The 19,311-nt window shown below is 37.7% G+C and overlaps 1 protein-coding gene across 2 annotated transcripts in view; it reads right to left on the minus strand.

Annotated features, from left to right (window-relative positions):
- The window catches only part of FAM135A (family with sequence similarity 135 member A), a 79,655-nt gene that overhangs the window by 5,091 nt on the left and 55,253 nt on the right, over nt 1-19,311 (minus strand). For both annotated transcript variants that reach the window (XM_032184215.1, XM_032184214.1), the window contains 5 exons: nt 17,916-18,076; nt 15,886-15,977; nt 13,770-13,867; nt 7,821-7,972; nt 6,191-6,301 (listed from right to left, as the gene is read on the minus strand). In XM_032184215.1, the coding sequence (XP_032040106.1) occupies nt 6,191-6,301; nt 7,821-7,972; nt 13,770-13,867; nt 15,886-15,977; nt 17,916-18,076 (614 nt within the window). The remainder of the gene's footprint in view (nt 1-6,190; nt 6,302-7,820; nt 7,973-13,769; nt 13,868-15,885; nt 15,978-17,915; nt 18,077-19,311) is intronic.

Here is a 19,311-nt window from a genome sequence, read left to right on the forward strand (position 1 = left end):
CTTTTCTGTAGTAACAAACCTCTTCTAGGCTTTCCAAATTTTTACGATGATTCTCATAATCTAATGGAACTTCATTTTCAGTCAAAATTAATTTAAGCACACACAGAGAGTGCATTTTTTATCATTTAACCATCTTTCCATTCATGTCAGTGCATCAATTAATTCTGGATAATGGCATTAGTCATTATTAATGAATGGTATCTAAAAATTCATGACAATTTTTTTTCCCAAATAATTCGTCATTTGGAAAAATCTGTCTGGAGCAGTAGGTGTAGAGACCTGGTAATCCAAAACTATCCACAATCAGAGAGAAATAGTTTTCTTATATACATTCCAGTACCAGAATGAGAGAGTAAATCTAAAGCTAAGTCTGCCCTCTAGCTGAAGTCAACGTGCAAGTAGGGAATGGAAGATGAAGCCACTGGTAGAATGGGCTGGAGATTTTCTCTGACATTTTATGACAAAAGGGATGACAAAGTTCTGTCTAACCCCCTTTAATTCAAAACAAGGCTTGAATTATTTGCAATGGACAGTATATACTGTGGATACAATTCTTGAGCATAAAGAAATCAAAATCACTTATGATAAGCTTCAAAAAAATATAGCAATCTGATTTTGGTAATAACCTCCCATTTTGTTTAGGAATATACTAATTACAGAATCCAAGAATAGAATAATTTAGGTTGTAAGAGACCTTTAGAGATCCTCTGATCCTACCTACTTGCTCAAACAGGGCCAGCTTTGATGTTAGATCAGTAGCTCACATTATATCTGGTTGCTTTGACTTGAATGAAACTCCTCAGTTTTGTCAAGCTACTATATTGCAAACATTTCCTATAATTCTATCAATTTACAAACCTGTCTGGAAAAAGGGATCTGGAAGCTTTGCCAAAAACCCAGTCTGAAAATAGGGACTTCAGAAACTCGCTGTGAAAAGCAGCTCTCTCTCCTGCAGGTTGTCTTCTGCGCTACTTTGTGAAGTTAGTACAGCACACACAAAGCTGGAATCATGACCTCAAAATTCACTCTCCATAATAGACATCTCAAAGCAGAAAACATCAGCCATGCTTATTCATTGCTTTTCTGTTGTTAATGTTGTTAATAGACTAAAACCCAAAGAACTGTCCTTTCCTCCTTTCAGAGATCAGGAAAACATGGCAGGAGATAACGTAATAAACAAGCAGATCAGAATCCTGCTAACCAAGACCCGTGGAAGCCCCAAGACACATGAATCTAAGCCTACCTACGTAAGTACAAAAACGCCCAGAAAGAGACCACAGCTATGCACTCACATTTGTGAACTCTGTGGCATAAAAGGAACAGAACCGTAGAGCAACCCTGTTGGTGTGAGGAATCCCTCATCCATCACAACGACCATTTTCAGGAGAGTTTACTTTGGACCAGCTCTGTCTGGTCCTGTGGCTGGAACAGGCATTGGCTGCTGATGCTCACTCATTGTGTTCTGAAGCAAACGGATGATGAAGAGATTTGCTTCCCAATGCATTCCTCAGCCAAACTGAAGTGCTGATGCAGGCATAGTCTACGACTGACTAACAGGACTTAAAAGAATACATACATAAAGCCGAGGAAGAAAAACTCGCAGCTCTGAAGTTTGTTGCAGGAAGCACTCCTCCCCGTGAGCAAACAGTCTGTGACTGGGGGGGAAAATTGCACTTTGAGGTTTTCCTTCTGGAAGCGAGTCTCAGCAGGCCATGCTTCTCATACACATTCATTATAAGAGAACTAGTGCTGTCTGAAGTTCTGGAGGCACCCTATTTGGGAAGTCCTTAATTCCAAATGACCTGTAAAAATTTATATCAACTTGGGATTTACCTCCAGGGTCTTCATTCTCAGTGTCTGAGCTGACCGAGAAGCTCAAGTTTCTGTCAGCAAAGACCAGCTGATGGAACAGGACTCTTTGCTTTTAATACCCATACTGAACAGTGTGCTGGGGTTCTAAACAAGGTATTCACACACAAAAGATTTGTCTGAAACCAAGCTAAAGCCAAATATTACACATCCCTGACACTGTTTTTAGTCAATCAGAATGTCAAAACCAGCCTACCCCATCTTCAGTTCTACCCAAGCTACTGCCTTTCCACTCCTCAGACAAAAACTACAATGTGTTCCAACTGAAAAAATGATGTATTTGAAAATCCTGATCAAATCCATATCCCTCCTCAGTCTGTTAAAATAAAGAAACAAACAAACAACAACAACAAAAAAGTCAGATTATTTTGGTGATATGCCAATAAACACTTAGAATTTCATATACTACCTAATTCTTCCATTTTTTTGTTAGAAAAAAAATGAAGGTACAGTATAACTTGTACAATCTGAGCATGCCTGATTCTCATAGTAAGTGGAAGATTAGTGGTAGGTTAAATGGGAGCAGATATCAGAAGCTTTGTGAATTCCTGAACTTGTCACTGAATCACAACACGGTGCTGTGCTAAGCAACGCATCCATGCACTGGTTTCAGATAATGCTTCACTAATTTCCAGTTATCCTTTTAAGGACAGGTCTGTATTACTACCATTTTGTAAGTTTTATGGCAAATATTAGGTGTTCAGTTACAAGAAGCATTCTTTTCCACTAAACAGACAGACCACACTAACGTCTAAAAGCCAAGCAATTAGAAAATAATACTAAATATTTTTTATTTTTCTGTCCAAAAATTTTATCGAGTTAATTTTAAATAACTTATTTTTTTTTATTGAATAGTTATTACTGCAACATGAAATTCTATTTACACAGAACACAGTAATTTTCATGTGTTTTTTCATCTACGCTGCTACAATTGTTTTTGTATCGAACAGCTTGTGTGTCATCATAGCTGGCAACCTGCTGTAATTTCTTGTCGCAGTATGAAGCTAACAATCATTTCCAAGACCCCAGAAGTTACCAGACAGATTGTGGCTGCTGAAGATATGACAAGCAAATTTTAAGGAGATTGTTGTTAAAGAAGATAATTCTTAGAAATGTCATTACGAAGAAACAACAGCAGAAATCTCTATTTTCCACCAGTTAAAGCCAATATAAATTGGCCTCAACTGCCAACGTGAAGTGATCAGTACTTTAAGTAACTTAAAATTCAGGAATTATCATAAACTTGAACTCTCTTCATTTTGAATTATCCTACTACTATTTATTTTTTTTTATGAGCAGGTAAGTTTAGATTTTGCACCTTATCAGCAAGTACCAATGATGCTAACTGTAGGAAATAAAATACCTTTCACTTAAGAACTTTTGAATGGTCAAGTCCAGAAAGAAAATATATATATATATATTTTAGTTTAAATAACAATCCCATCAGAAATTGCAAAATATTTAAGTCTCCATTTCTTCCTGCTTGCACCCTATTATTCTTCAAAATAAAGATTTCTTTTCATAGGGTAACTTATTACACATCCCCCCAAATTATTTTGTTTTCAGAATCCTTGAAGATAATGTACAAGTGGTCCTTCTAAGGTTGCTTCAACAACAAGTTAACTTTTTAATGTTGTTCTTTCTGCTTTGACAAAGACACTTGGTAACGGAGCAATAAATGAGTTGTACTGGACTTTAAAAATATTCTACAAGTATAACACTCCATTAAATGCAGAGAAGCAAAAGCAGCTCAAAGACAAGCCTCATAAAATGCTACAGAAAAGCAGATACTTAGTTCATCACTATCATCATTGCTTGTCAGTTGCTATAATTTATTGAATCAATCATTTCAAAAAGCACTTATAATTTAAGAATCAATTCCTATTTATACATCAGAAAGATATAAAGAGGATTGTTAAAATACCCTGCCTGTCACTCTTGACAATTCAATAGAGAATAAAATGTATACGCTCCCAGACATCACTTTCTAAATGAGTTAGCTGTATACTAGATCTGAGGAAATTCTGCAAACAAAACTCTTATGTAGACATACTTGTACACAAACAATCCAATGAACACATTGTAAATCATAGATATCTATGTTTAGGTGGATGTATTTCCTTTTAGCTTAAAGGTACTAATAACAAGTAATGTCAACAACAACCTCATAACACAAAGGTTAGTCACTTACATGAATCACTCTTCCAGCATATAGTGATATTTATCAGGCATAACACAACATAGTGTCGTGGTTCCGCTCGAGTGGGCAGCCGAGCTCCACCACAGCCGCTCTCTCACTCCCCCTCCTCAAAGAGGAATGGGGAGAAAATATGTGAAAAGGGCTCAAGGATTGAGATAAGGACGAGAAAATCACGCAATAATTATTGTAACGGGCAAAACAGACTCAGCATAAGGAGATAGTAAGATTTATTGCCTACAACTAACAAGCGAGAGAAGTGAGAAAACAAAGGAAAAAAAAAAAACAAAAGCACCTTCCCCCCCCATCCACCTTTTTCCACCTCCTCCCCCCGAGCGGTGCAGGGGAACGGGGAATGGGGGTTATGGTCAGTCTACAGCACTTCTTCTCTGCCGCTCCTTCTCGGTCACTCTCGTCCCCTGTGCTGTGGGGTCCCACCCACGGGATGCAGTCCTTGATGAACTGATCTGGCGTGGGCTTCCCACAGGCAGCAGCTCTTCCAGAACTGCTCCAGATATGGGTCCGTACCACGGGGTCCATCCCTCAGGAGAAAACTGCTCCAACCTGGCTCCCCTACGGGCAGCAGCTCCTGCCAGATCACCTGCTCCTGCGTGGGCTCCTCTCCACGGGCTACAGGTCCGGCCCGGAATCTGCTCCGGCAGGGGTCTTCCACAGGCGGCAGCCTCCATCGGTGCAGGGCCTGCTCCACCGTGGTCTCCTCCACGGGCTGCAGCATGGAACCCTGCTCCACCGTGGTACTCCATGGGCTGCAGGGGGACAGCCTGCTTCACCATGGTCCTCACCACAGGCCGCAGGGGACTTCTGCTCCGGCGCCTGGAGCACCTCTCCCCCTCCTTCTACACTGACCTTGGTGCAAGGCTGTTCTCTCACTCCCTTGACTCTCCCGGCTGCTGTGTGGCGCAGCGTTTTTTCCCTGTCTTAAATATGCTCTCACAGAGGCGCAAAACAACATCGCTTATTGGCTCGGATCTGGAAAACAATGGGGCCCTTCCCAAACATGGGGCAGCTTCTAGATCTTTCTCACAGAAACCACCCCTATGGCTCCCTGCTACCAAAACCTTGCCACGTAAACCCACTACACATAGGTATGGTTTTCATCGATGTTATTTGCCAGAAAACTTGAAGTACAAACTCAATTTTGCACCAGCTTTTTTTAAAACAAACAAAAATCAGACCACAACTAATGACAATAAGCATCTAGTGTTTGAGTACGAACCATGTCATCTTCACAAGTTCACTTTTTATCTCAGAACTGGATAATTATCATTCAGTGCTATCACAGGGTGAATTACAATACATGAATAGCAGGCACTGTAACAACTGGTAAGAAAACTTTTTTCACTTTTCACTGGTTGCTTTAAAGAAAATCCTACCAAAAGATTTTTACAGTGAAGGAGAACTGAGGTAAAGAACTTAAGGAACTTGAGTAGCATAAGCTCTGGGTGACAATTCATTCAGCAAATACTGACAGATGGATTTAAGTTGTACAAAGGAAGAGCTGCATGATATAGACAGGAGGGATTTGTTTACGACATATCTATCATTTCTATTCTTACTCTGTTCTGCTTCTTCCAAGTCCTGTAAGTTTTAATACATCAAACATCACAGAAACAAGGATGCCAGTCTCTTGCTGCCCAAAGCTCTCAACCAAATGTCAGCTGTAACAAGCTGCTACAAACATTTTGACAGAGAAACGTGCCCAAATTTTCCACAAAACATCATGAGCACCTCTGGCTTGGCTGACACACATTTCAAAATACCTGTCAAATGAACCCTCAATAAACTTTATGGAGCGTGGAGGTACTTGACTCATCACATTGCAATAACTAGCTTCAGAGACTGAAGAGGAGGCTGACATATACAGCGTAGTGGCTGCAGTCAAAACTTAAGACTCCTTAGTTAGGAAGGCAAGTCTAAATGTAGTGGTCCATCTCCAGAAAAAAATAATGTTTTACCATTTACTTACTTGAAAAATATAGAACTAAAACCAAAGTAACTTAAAGAAACTGAAACAAGAGCTTGTTGGAAACCTTTTTTCTAGGTTTCCTGTTCAGATTTATGCACAGTGGTCTTTAGAAGACAACCAATAATAACAAAGTTTACCTGCTTTTTTACTAAGCTTGTATAAGAACGTTTGCCGTGGATCCGAATGGTCTCGACACGTCAACTGCAACAAAGAGCCAGACTTCTTCCACTTCTGCATAAACCACAGTCCTGCATTGTAAGGTACAATATGAGTATGGATCCAAAATAAAATATGAAAATGAATGTAAAGTACGTAACATACATATATTTAGCCTCTCAGATGTGACTGTTCTATTTTTCATGTCAGCACTGTCACACCTAGGCATTTTACATTTTTATTCCTTTTTTCTTGTCTATATGTGTAATAAAGCATGAAGACCATTATTTCAACTAATGTACATGACCTCCTACAAAGTATACTTAAAAAAAGTGAAAATATATTGCTGTTAGACATAAGGCAATGTACAAACTATTTCCATAATTTACAGAATATTAGAACATTTTGATGTTGAAATATATATCCCTAAACAACAAGCATATTTTTAGAAATCTGGGAAATAAGCTTTAAAGCAGCACTGCTTTACACATCAAATATAACTAGGAAGAAGAATATAACAAAGGAAGCAAAATTTTCTGGGAGCAAAACCATACTAATACTTATTCTATGACTTTGTACCCTCTTTATTGGTCAATGAGCAAGTCAACTGGCTAACTGGCTTTTCAGAAAAACCTATAACCCTTGCCACACACGAGAAAAGCACACAATCAAGTCCTTATAGCCTCAACGATTTCTTTATGTGCTGATTCAACCCTCAGGGAAGTAATTATTTATTTATTTATTTTTAAATAACAATTTACTGAAGGTCTTTCTTGATATTTTCTAAAATCTTAGAGTCTGCTTCCATAACATACCATCATAATTGCCATTAGCCAACAATTCCTGTTAACTTTTTTAAGCCAATCCTATGTGAGTTAAAAGTTTTTCCTTTATTTTTTTTTTATTTTTATTTTTTTTTTTATGAAGGAATTGGACAATCAATAAACTGGCACCAAATGAAGTAATCTTCTTCATGATTTTAGCATGTACACTGAACAGTTTAATGAGCATGTTTGTATTTACTGAAAATAAGGGTTACTCAGTTTGCTTCTGCACCCTCCAAGGCAGGGGGTAAACTCAGAAACAAATTTTCATCTTTAATTTAATTTAAATTTGTATACTACCTGAAAATATACTCTAGAATTTATTTGAAAAGCATTTTCTACAAGTTCTCCTAGAGCTATATTTAGTCTTCAGAAAAACAGACATTGACGAGACACGCATCTGCAGAAACATACTGGATAACTCATGGGCATCCAGCCTTTTCTCTTTTGTTAATATAAGAAAAAATTGTAAGGTATTTTTGAGAGAGAAAACACAGTACTAATGGTTCAGAATTGCTTTACTGTGTCTTACCCACTTGCTTTGCAAATTTAGTATACTAAAATTCAGTTTATTATAAATTGAATTCAGTCCATTAAAGCTGGAGTTTCTTTAAGATGTAACAAAAAAGCCTGAATCAAACATACTGGAAAACTCATGTATCAGCCATCTTCTGCACATCTTTATTGATACTTTATTTTTATAACCTTGCACACTACATGTAACTGCTAAATGCATTTCAAGGACAAAACCTCCCCTAAACTTATACTACCAATAATAATAATATACCTGTATTAACAAGAGCACTGCTGTTGTAGAGGGTACCAAGATGTGGTCCAGACAGAGACAGGAAGGTGTGAAGTTTGTTGAGGTAATATTTAAATCGAGGTCTTGTGAGCACTGAGCGGATTATTAAATTACCCAGTGAATGTCCAATAAAGCTGTTTAAAAAGAAAAACAGAATTTGAAGGCAAACTTCTTATTTATTTTCTTTTAGACAGCAAGAAATAAAACTGGTATCATAAAATGCTGAAGGAGCATAGGTAAAAAAAAAAAAAAAAGAAAGTTTCCATTCAAAAGCCTGTACTTTAGGAAATAATAGAAACACAGCTTTTCTTTCCATATATCCCAAGTCACACAAGTTCCTCAGGAAAACATTCTGAGCTCCTTCAAATTTATTTTACACATTGTTTTTGAAAACCTGTGAAAACAAACTATACTTTGACCAACACCTCCCACCCAAAACCAAGATTATTGCTGGGTCTATTTCCCTTAGCACCAAGTATTCAGAAAAAATTTTGAGATGTACAGGACTGAATAAATCACAACTTCAACATGTGATGACATTCAGTATGATAAATGCATGAGAGTTACTGAATCAACCTGCTGGAGAAGGATTCTTATAAGGGGGAAAACCATTACTGAAACAAATCTGAATATTTTAAAGTAGAAGCAACATCTCAAATCTGCTTAACAGTTTGACCAAAAAAAGTGATAATCAGCTTGAGCTAGGCAACTGAAGTTATCTGTCTACCAGGAGAATATTACATTTAGTTGTATGCCTGGTTAATCAATTTAGAGGGAAGACTGATAGGACTCTTTAACTTGATGTGCCTGTAATTATTACTTCATCTGAGTTGCCTCCAGTCCTATCTACAAATCCATACAAAGCATTTCTTTAGCAAGGACACTACAACATAAAGCATTTCTAGTTATTATGCAGTCATGCTTACAGATCCCTGCTGAGGTAAGGACCATACTAACTTAGGCACTGAGTTAAGGAGGATATGGTACAGGTAAGACAGGCAAAATTGAAAGGAAAAAGTTGTCTTCCTGTTTTACAGAAGTAATTTCATGACTTGGAGAGAACAAGCCACCATCCAAAAATAGATGGGAAATCTATGCTAGAACTATTGTGGCTGAATCATGTAATTGCCACAACATTATATCCATAATACCACCTTTCCAATACGCTTTGTATCACTGCATTCTTTGACAAAAATAGCTACACCAAAGCTACCAATATCTACATAAAATATACTGCTAACAAATTATTTGAGTATTCAATTTCTTCCCATGCAAGAACTATTAGCTCTGAAAATTCCAATGTAAAGCTAAATGAAAAAATCAAACATTAGGCCACAGAATTGCAGAGCCACTCCTAAAGTCTGCCATAACCGTACATTTCTGGGTGATGGAACAGGCTATTTGTTTGTTACCAAAACAGAGTTTAACAATATATGTGTATTTTTTCTGGTCACTTTTACTATTGGATTTTCAAAATTGCTGCAGTATCAGAAATCCTTTGCCACTATGTTTGCCTGCTATGTTTACCTAACTTTGAAACAAAAAATAGGTATCCTCTGTGTTGTCACAGTCACATTAAAAAGCTCAAGAGAGGTGTGCTTGCAAACTAGAATACTGAGTTGCTGAATCTCTTGAATACTAAGATTTAAAAATATTCTCTTAGAGTATTCCATGAAGACCATAAAAGAAAACCAAAACTGTAGGTTATTATTATTATTTCTTTAGGAACAAGAAAATGCCCATAGAAATTGAGCAAGTTCATCCTGCAGATGGTCTGCACCACAGTTACAGCTCTTGGAAAAGAGATTATTTTCTGAACAAGATCTGGACATTAGCAGAGATGATCTCTTGGCAGTTCTTTGAGAGTTCAACCACCATTTACTAAATGACATAAGGGGATAAGAAACTCTTGTATTATACCATAAAAAGGACAATTTTTAATCCTATCATCCTCAAGAATATGGGCATACTTGAACCAAAACTTCAGAAACACAAAAGACCCATTTGAGGAAAAAAACAAACAAACAAACAAACACGCACAACAAAACATGCTTGCAATTAGCTCTGTGAACATATTTCAAAGATTAAACATTTCTTAATTTGTAAAGATCTTGAAACACAACAAAAATTACTGTAATGTGTTGGGTTCAAACCCAGGTGTTTAGGTGAACATGCAATAAGCCTTTAATAGGATTTTCTAAGAGAGAAAGGTTCAGGAATTTTCTCAAATCAAGTGTGAGAAGAAAGGCTTTGAAAAATGCAAGACAAAAACGTAACTCATGCTACTCATTGTTTCAGATACCTACAACTGTGGGATGCTCTGAAAAACCAATGCATTTCTGAACAGCAGGTGGCAACGTTACCGTCTTTTGAATACAAGGTATTACTAACTCAACACACTAAAGGAACAGAATTGTAATGTAGTATTTATATTTGCTTTATGCCCCAGGTTTTCAAACTCAGATCATACTGGGAAATTACACACAGTACAACCTTGTTTTTCTGTGCTAATACATGAAAGATCATGTCCAAGTATAAAAATTTATGGAAGAAAAAGATATCCATCAAAAGGCATAATCAAAAAGAAACAGAAGAAATTGCTGAAACAATCTCAAGCTCAGGAATGCTATCTAAAGTGCCAAGAGGTACATGAATAATAGGGTATATATACCCTATTGTACGTCCTCTGTTTATACTCTTTCCCTAAATATTTGTCTCTGGTCACCACTGACTGTGCTAGACAGAGTCCAGAGTCTGACTGGGGAACAGATGTTTTCATGTATGCAGAGCATGAAAAATTGCCTTTTTTGGGGTCGGGGGTGAGCCAAAGTTACTTAAAAGAGGATGAAAAGTTGAAAAATCCATTGAAGCCGAAGACCAATAGAGGTGATCAGAAATATATATAGGACCATACATGAGGAAGATGGTTTCTGAAACTATCTGCAAAAGCATGTCGTTCATTTCCTAGTTGTATCATGACCTAGAAAGGCTTCCATCCTTACAGATATTCAAAACTTGAATGGCTCTAACTGAGCAGTTTCCAAGTTGGATCTTTCTTAAAGTTGATCAAAACCTGACCTAACTATTAAGGTGGCACTCCTATGGGTGGGTAGCTGGCCCAGATGGCCTTCAGTGGTCTGTTAAACCAAAAAGTATTGTGTGATTCTTAATCCATTTCTTTTTTAAAGAAATAAATTGCTGTTGCTTTCAATGAAGATTCCAGTTCACTCCTCAAAGCCACGCTGTTCTAAGAAAAAAGATTTTGTTCAAAGCAAACGAATGCACTTGCTGGTGGGTGTATGGGTACAGTAACAGGTATTACCTTTGGCAGTACCAAACATGTTGGTTCATTAAGTTGACAATATTGTATGGTTCAGGGTTCTGATGGTACATGGAGAGCCTCTTCTATCTCAGTACAAAAACGTAGCACGCTAAATATGACTTTGAAAGCATGAGGCTTTGCTATAACTGGCCAGTACAGAATCTCAGAGTTTCTCATGACTTGTCTTGGCCTGAGGTGATTTTAGTTTGTTTTAGCTGTGACAACAACTGTCTAGCAGTCAAGAACAAATCAGGTCTAAAGTTGGTTTAGTTTCTCTGTAGTTTCTAGTAATAACATATAGATGTTCTGTGTGGATTGAAAGGTGTATCACCAGAATAAAACACTGTGGAGGAGTGCAAACACAGCTGTCATATGCCTGAGGTCCCCAACAGCCAATTAATGGCCACTGCAGAAGCACAGTTTCATAAGTCAGGAAATAAAAATGGTGTTAGGAACAACAGAGAACAGAGACTGAGTGACTGGGTAACAATGAAAAGAAAGATCATGTGGGAAGACCAAGAAGATGAGAAGATAAATCCAGGCAGACCCAAGGCCAAGGGGTTAGAAAACCCCATCAAGAACATCATTCTTCTGCCAGTGAAGCCCCAAATGCTGAAGTCTGACTGCAAGCCGTTTGTCTTTGTTCTGCTGAAGGAAGGGAGAAACCACCAACCTCAGGACTCTGACAGCTGCTGGAAGCAGAGCCTACCGCCTCAGAATCACAGAATATCCTGAGCTGGAAGGGACACACAAGGATCATCGAGTCCAACTCCTGGGTCCCCAAAGGACCACCTAAAAATCAGACCATGTGTCTGAGTGCATTGTCCGAATGCTTCTGGCAGGCTCGGTGCTACGACCACTTCCCTGAGGAGCCCCTTCCAGAACAGATAACTACCTACCTCTGCGTGTAAGGTGTGCTCCATTTTGCCTATAGCAAGATTTTGGATGTAAAAGAGCAGGCTGTCCTAAGACAGGGCACTGCCCAGTCCTTTTTGCCTTATGGCATCGTTACAAGTCTGAAGGCTGATTTCTAATTTGACTCGGCTATTGAGTACCACTTGTACGGAGATTTCCTTCAGTACACAGACGATTTAAGAGAAGCTAGCACCATTCAGGAGAGCATGGCTAGCTAGACAAAGCCCACTTCCTTCACAGTGGGACAGCCAAAATGAGTTTGGAACACAGTGGCTGTTTCAATAGAGGTTTTCTCAAGAGTACTTTCCTGGGCTTTCTGGTTATCCCTTCAAGGACTTGCACATAAGCACGTCTTTCTGAAAGATCTCTCACACAGCTACCAGGAAACAGCTGCAGGATTTGCTGATAGACACAACTTTCTCTTAAGAAAAGCAAAAGTTGATAGATGGAGACTTCTGCTTCATGAAGCCAAAACACGACTGTAAATCTTGAAAAGGAAGCTAAAACAAAAATTGTAATTTCTTTTTTTTGTTCAAGCGTCAGGCAATAAATAAAGCTGAAAAAAATATTTACAAATCAAAAGTTTTATGAGAAAATATGCAGCAAACCAGAAGAGACTTCAATTCTCAGATATGAACAATAAGAAGGAACTGTGTGGGTACATCTATCACTGCCTTCTGACCACAGGAAAGAGAAAATATCAGCGTGTGCTGGTGGGTACAGAAGCCTCCGATGCCAAGGGTGTTCACACGCACTCTGCATAACAGACACAGTCGCACAATGCTTTTTTTTTTTAAAAAAAAAATCACCAAATCAGACAAAATTAACCATGTCAAATCTCAAAATATGAACATTTGTTTCAATGTCATCTCACTTCTTAAACATGTTAGAAGTTTTCTCTAGATGACAAGCTGTAGGATACGCAACAGTGACCAGTGAGTCAAAACCCGTTACAGAGGGATAATTTGAGGATGTCTAAGCAAATGGGTGAAGTTGGACATTATTTGCTCCTGTCGTCTAACAGTGAGCTAACTCCAGCTGTGTCAGTTAGAAAATCTGTCCAAACGGTGCACCCTACTGTGAAAAAATAAATGGAACAGGTATATCCTGAAAATAACTAAAAAAGGGAAGAAGAGCACTGGGATAAGCCCTCTGTATTACTATGCAAAACACGCTTTTTAGCAGATGAAACAATCAGAAAATCAAAATAATGAAATATTGTTCTCATGCAGCTTCCCTTTAACGTCACATATCACACTGAACTTTCCTGTAGGAATGACAAACTGCCATCTCATACCTGGTGAAGAGACTAAAACTAAAAGAAAGATAACTTGATCTAGAAATAGCGCTGCTGTGGTTTCCTTCTACTTTCTCAAAGTATTATCAGTTTTACCACAGACCACTACCACACGGGATCTCTGAGGAGGCACAGGACAGCAGGTCCGGAAACATGTAATGAGTAACTCACTCTGCCCTACAACCACCAACAGGACTCAGTGAACTCACAGTACTGTTTGGTTTGATTTCAGCTGGGAATTCCCTCTCTCCTCCATCCTCCTTTTCCCTATTCCTCCCCCTTCATGAATTTCTCTTTCCCTTATCTCTCGTGGCCTGCTTTTGAGCATCACAGTTCAGAACAACAAAGGGCTCTACTGTTAAGTTTATTTCTATAAATAGTATAGAACAGATATTACCTGATTTTTGAAAGGGTTAGATTATAAATTTGTATATACTGTATAATTTCATCTAAAAGGCGATCTGTCATGGAATCAAAATCAGCAAAGGTATCATTCTGTAAAATAAAAGAAATAAAAAATAACAACTGTGTTTTCTAATGCAGCAATATATATTCTGCATTCAGTCTGAACTCTTATTCCCCAGCGTTTCGATTAACAACACACAAATAAAAGCATTCATATTAACTTTGATTACAAACACTACAGCTGGTGTTCTCATTTTTAATTTTTTTTTTCTCATAACACGGAATAAAGTAATATACATTTTATTGTGAGACTGCTTTCTTCTAACACACCAAAACAAATCTTAACAACATGACACAACCAGCCTTACTTCCATGCCTTCCCCTGCATACATTCTTATCTTTAGTGAAACTGAAGACCCAACTACGTATTCAAAACTAAATCACACTGCCCATGAAATAAAAATATGAGACAAGTACTGCAACAGCAGAGAGTCTACATTAGTGTTGTTTATTCAAAACACACAAAAAAAAAACTTTAAAGCCTTATTCCCAATTCATAACTGATTCTCTACAATGATTAACAGTAAGAAATTTGAAAAGAGGTAGGCAAAGGTTGCCTAAAACTTTTAAACACTAGTTCCAAAGGATCTGCACTAAAATCTGTAGTGTTCAACATATTGAACAATGATCTGAAAAAGGGAAGAAGGAGAATAATGAGACATCGGAGTTTGTAGATGAAACCAAATATCCAGGATAATCAAATCTAGCAATGACCAGAATTTCAGAAGAATCTTAATAGTACTGCACGACTGAGTGATAAAATGGCAAGAAATGCAAAACATTGTTACACAGGGAAAAACAGCCCTAAATGCACACGTAATCAGTAATCTGTATATCTGTGTTCTTTATAATAATCTACAATAGAAAAATCAGGAAAGAACAGAAAATATAAATATGGCATTTTAAAATTTCATACTGCACAAACATCTTCAATGCCCTGTCAAGTTCTGACCGAACTATTTTAAATAAGTTTGAAAATGGGCAGAGAAGGATATCATTCATGTTCCACATGTGTTCCTGAGAAATACTAAATGAAGTAGGTCTCTTCAGTTGCCTCCTTAGGAAGGAGAAATTATTCTTGCTTAGGAAATACTTGATTAACTGAAGCAGCAAATGGGGAATAATTACTGACACTTTTTTTCCCCCAAACAAGATGTAGGATTGGTTTTCTTTGTTTGCAACTGAATTATTCATGTATATGAACCACGGAATTAATCTCAACTGTATGCTGTGTAAACTGTAAGTAAAAACATTCAAAAACAAATCAGCCAACATTAAGCAGAGATATCCATCAGTAGCTATTAGGCTCAGTGGTCTCAATGGAATTCCCAAATCCCAAAGTTTCAGAACTGCTGACTGTCAAAAACTATAGGGCTACAGAAGAGAAAGCATGGCTCAGTGTCTGCCCAGCCTCCTCTCAAAGCATCCGAGCAGCTATCTGCAGAGACACACCACTGCACTAAATGAACCTCTCCTCTGAGCCACTGAAGAGACTCTGTTCTAATACTTCCCTGAAGTATGTCTAATACAATATGTAACACGCACAAAAAAAAAGTAAAAATTAGTCTTCTGTGCTTTTCGAAGTTTACTTCATCTGAAAATAATAAAGGTCACAAAAGATGAAGACAGAGGTAACTTGATATGGATTCAGTGTCATGATGCAGATCTCGCAATACCCTGACAAAAGATTACATCCTGCAAAATAACACATCTCCCTTCTTGCCACACAAGTTTCTACTATTAGTGGTTTTACCATTAATATAAAAAAGTATTTTATAAACAATCCTAACTGATAATGCTGAGAATTTCGGAGATATCAGTATACACAACAAAATGGCAACAACAAATACTTCTCCTTATACATTTTTCAATGTCATACTAGGTTTTGTAACTACTTTAATGCAAGCCACAGAACAAATCACAGGTTCTGCTGGAATGCAATAAAAACATATAGAATGTGGTAAACTGCATACAACAGTACTATTAAACAAACATGTCTGAAAACATAGTGTTTATTGCTTTACAAAAATTCTTTTGTTGGTAAATACCTGATTCCTTTCGGACATAAGAAAATCTATTCTCCCTCCAGGCAGCCCTAGCTCAATGTAAGTCTTCACTAATCTTAGGTCTGCGCTGTTACCTTTAGAGGAAAAACAATCAAGAGTTATATACTGCAAAGTGAATTTGCAATAAAAGCATTTAGAGTACTAAAATGAACCTATGGCACAAGTTTATATTTAAACACAGTTAATGATATTCTCAGACCTAATTAAAATTCAGTGAGACTCAGGAAGATAAACTGCAATGTCAAATGCAGTGCCAAAACGAAAATGACATTCAATTGCAGACGCCGTTTTAAAAAAGCAAGGATTTAGGAAGGCGTTTCATTTTTTTATAGCATCCAAGAGATACATAGCACTGTGAACATTAAATTCTTGAAAACCTAATTAACTTTAATAAAAGTCAATTAAAGAACTCAGAACTAGCTTAAAGGATTCAGTGAAGCAGCATGGAATAATGGCAAGTTGTAAAGTTTTTCATACAGTAAAAAGGCAAAATGGACCATCAGTAGATAAAGATATGCTTCGACTGGTATACAAGACAACTAAAGCTACTTTATAAGACTCCTGAAGATTCCTCTGTATCAGTGATCATGCATACTTTTGAAGAAAGGGTACCCTTTCTGCCTCAGAGAAAAAAAATAAATCTCATTAATAGGAAAGAACCTTTATGTACTGTTTTACAATAAAATTTTTACTAAGCGGATTATTCTAAGGCTTTGAATACATGTTCTTATAACAACATTTTTTATGGCCACGTTAACTTTTGTGTTAACTCTAGGTATACAACAGCACACAACCATCTACACTAGTAAGAAGGAGCATTTCTGAGTTCAGTTTCAGAAGTGCTTAATAACGGATGCCTTCTGCTCATAGGAGGAAAGAAAAGCTATTTTGTTATTTTATTTTTTTTCTAACTTAGGAATGTGCCCAGAGGAGGGTAACAAAGCTGGTAAAAGGGCCAGAATGCGTCCTATGAGGACAGACTAAGGACACTGGGTTTGGTTAGTCTGGAAAAAAGGAGGTTCAGAGGCGACCTTGTTGCTGTCTACAGCTTCCTGAGGGGACGTGCAGAGAGAGGTGCCAGTCTTTTATCACTAGTAACCAATGAGAGGATGCCCAGGAATGGCACAAAGCTGCACCAGGGGATGCTCAGACTGGATATTCGGAAAAATTTCTTCACCGTGAGGGTGATCAAATGCTGGAACAGGCTTCCTAGGTAAGATGGTTGCTCCATGCCTGTCATGAGTTCAAGATGCACTTGGACAATGGCCTCAACAACAGGTTTTAACATTTGGTTAGCCCTCAAGTGTTCAGGCAGTTATAATCAAAGATCTTTGTAGATCCCATCCAGCTGAACTAGTCTATACCGTTTTATTCTACACTATTTAAATTCTCCTATCTTCTTTCATTTAGCAAGGGATGTTCTCATTTCTACTACAGCAAAGTCTCTGTCCTTGGAGACAGTAAAAAAAAAAAACACAACAAACCACTGGACATGGTCTGGGGCAACCTGCTGTAGGTGACCCTGCTCTGAGCAGAAGAACTGGACCTCAACCATTCAGTCATTTTGTGATCTAAGCTTTTAAAACCTAATAAACACTTGACTGCATTTTATACATACATTTTTTTTTCATAACAATATACACACCTTTTCCTTGACAATGTAACACTACAAATTCTAAATAAAGCTGTTTTGTTACTATCTCTCTTCTATTACCACAGTACGGACAAACACCTAGATGACATAAGAACTGGAAGATATAACTAATGTGAACTATGCCATACACTGGGTTTTTGCACGTGGAAGTTTTACTCAAGACAAATCTTACATAAAATTCTAAATCTAAATGAATTTCTAGAACACACTGTTAAACATCGCAATACAATGTCAGATTCCCATCTCCCTCAGGTGAACCTGTTCCAGAAGTGTTCAGTTCACAGTTCAAATAACAAAAGTTAAGCCTGACTGGTAATCTGAACTGCCATCTCATTCGGTATCATATTTCCCAGCATACCATCGAGGCCATGGACACAGACTATAAGATGTATTCCTTCTCCTGAACAGTCATCCTCCTCCATACTGAAGTAAGGTATTGAAGAAGCCAGTTTGAAAACATCACTATACATGAATCCAGGAAGTTTAAGTTGCTTCAATTCTTCTTTAGCCTGGAGGAAACTGGAATGAAACAATATTTATGATAAAATAACATCTACTATGGCCAGGCAAATTTAGGGTATCCTAGGATATAGTTTTCTATTGACTTTTTACTTTTGTCACCTATGTAATTGAAGAATACAAAGAAAAGATATTTACCAAATTACTGTTTTCACAAAATAACCCAGTTCCTCAAAATACTTTTTCATTTCAGCTTCCTGAAGTCCCCTTTCCCCTGTAACAAAATCTGTACCCTAAGATCAACTCTTCTTTCCTTTGAATATCTCTGCTAACTGTAAAATATTTCTGAAACCATAGAAGATTCTGGTTTAGTTCCAGTCTTGAGTAAGCGACAGCTTTGTTTAACTGCAATAACAACATTAGATCTGGTTCTAATTCCTGTAAAGTCCAGATAAAGATTTCCAGTGACTTCTGATAATTCTTGACAAATTTAAAACCTATTTGCTAGGTTAGCAGAGTTAGTGCTGAATTGGCTCACTATAAAGTTCCTTTAATATGCTGAGTAATTGTTATTTGCTTCAGAAGAAACTAGATCCAGACCTCTGATCTCTCACCTATTAAGAGAGGACTTACTCTATAGCTTCTATAAGCTGCCCAAGTGCCAGGAGTTCCTCGTGCTTCTCCCTTTCTGTAGTTTCTTTGTGTATGACCTTTCTACAAAGTTGTGCATCAGTTTTCCCTGCAACACTTCAAACAGCCTTGCTTCTTTCTCTCCTTAATTTGTCTTTTTCACATGACCCCTTGGTGTCAACCCATAGTCTGTCCTCTTCTGCCCGCTCCTTGTTTTCCTCTCACTCTGCTTTTTGTTCTCTGGTTCCCCAGCTTTTTCTTTAGCTCATTCCTCACTAACTGGTAAGAGCAAACCTCAATAAAGTCAGCCTGAACAGAGACCACTGCAGAGAGCTGGTCTTATCTCTCTGCAGCAGTTTACTTAGTTTGTAACCACAGGAATGTTTAATGAATGAGATGTACCCAAGTTTGGTCTCCAAGTGACTGCTTTCCCCAAGGCCAAGTTCTTGATTTTACTCTGAGTGTCCTCTTTCTTTTATTGTTACAGAAAGCCACAAAGAGCTTTCAACTAGCTTTTCAACCTAGTCCATGCCAGTCCCCATTATCTCAAAGCTGCATTTCTGTCTTCTCACTTCCAATCTTGTTTCCTCCACAACCACTAGATCCTTCCTCCTGCTTACCACAAACTGTCTGGTCTTTATCTCTTTTGTCTGCTGATTTTTCTC

This window comes from Aythya fuligula, chromosome 3 (genome assembly GCF_009819795.1).
Source record: "Aythya fuligula isolate bAytFul2 chromosome 3, bAytFul2.pri, whole genome shotgun sequence".
Lineage (NCBI taxonomy): Eukaryota > Metazoa > Chordata > Aves > Anseriformes > Anatidae > Aythya > Aythya fuligula.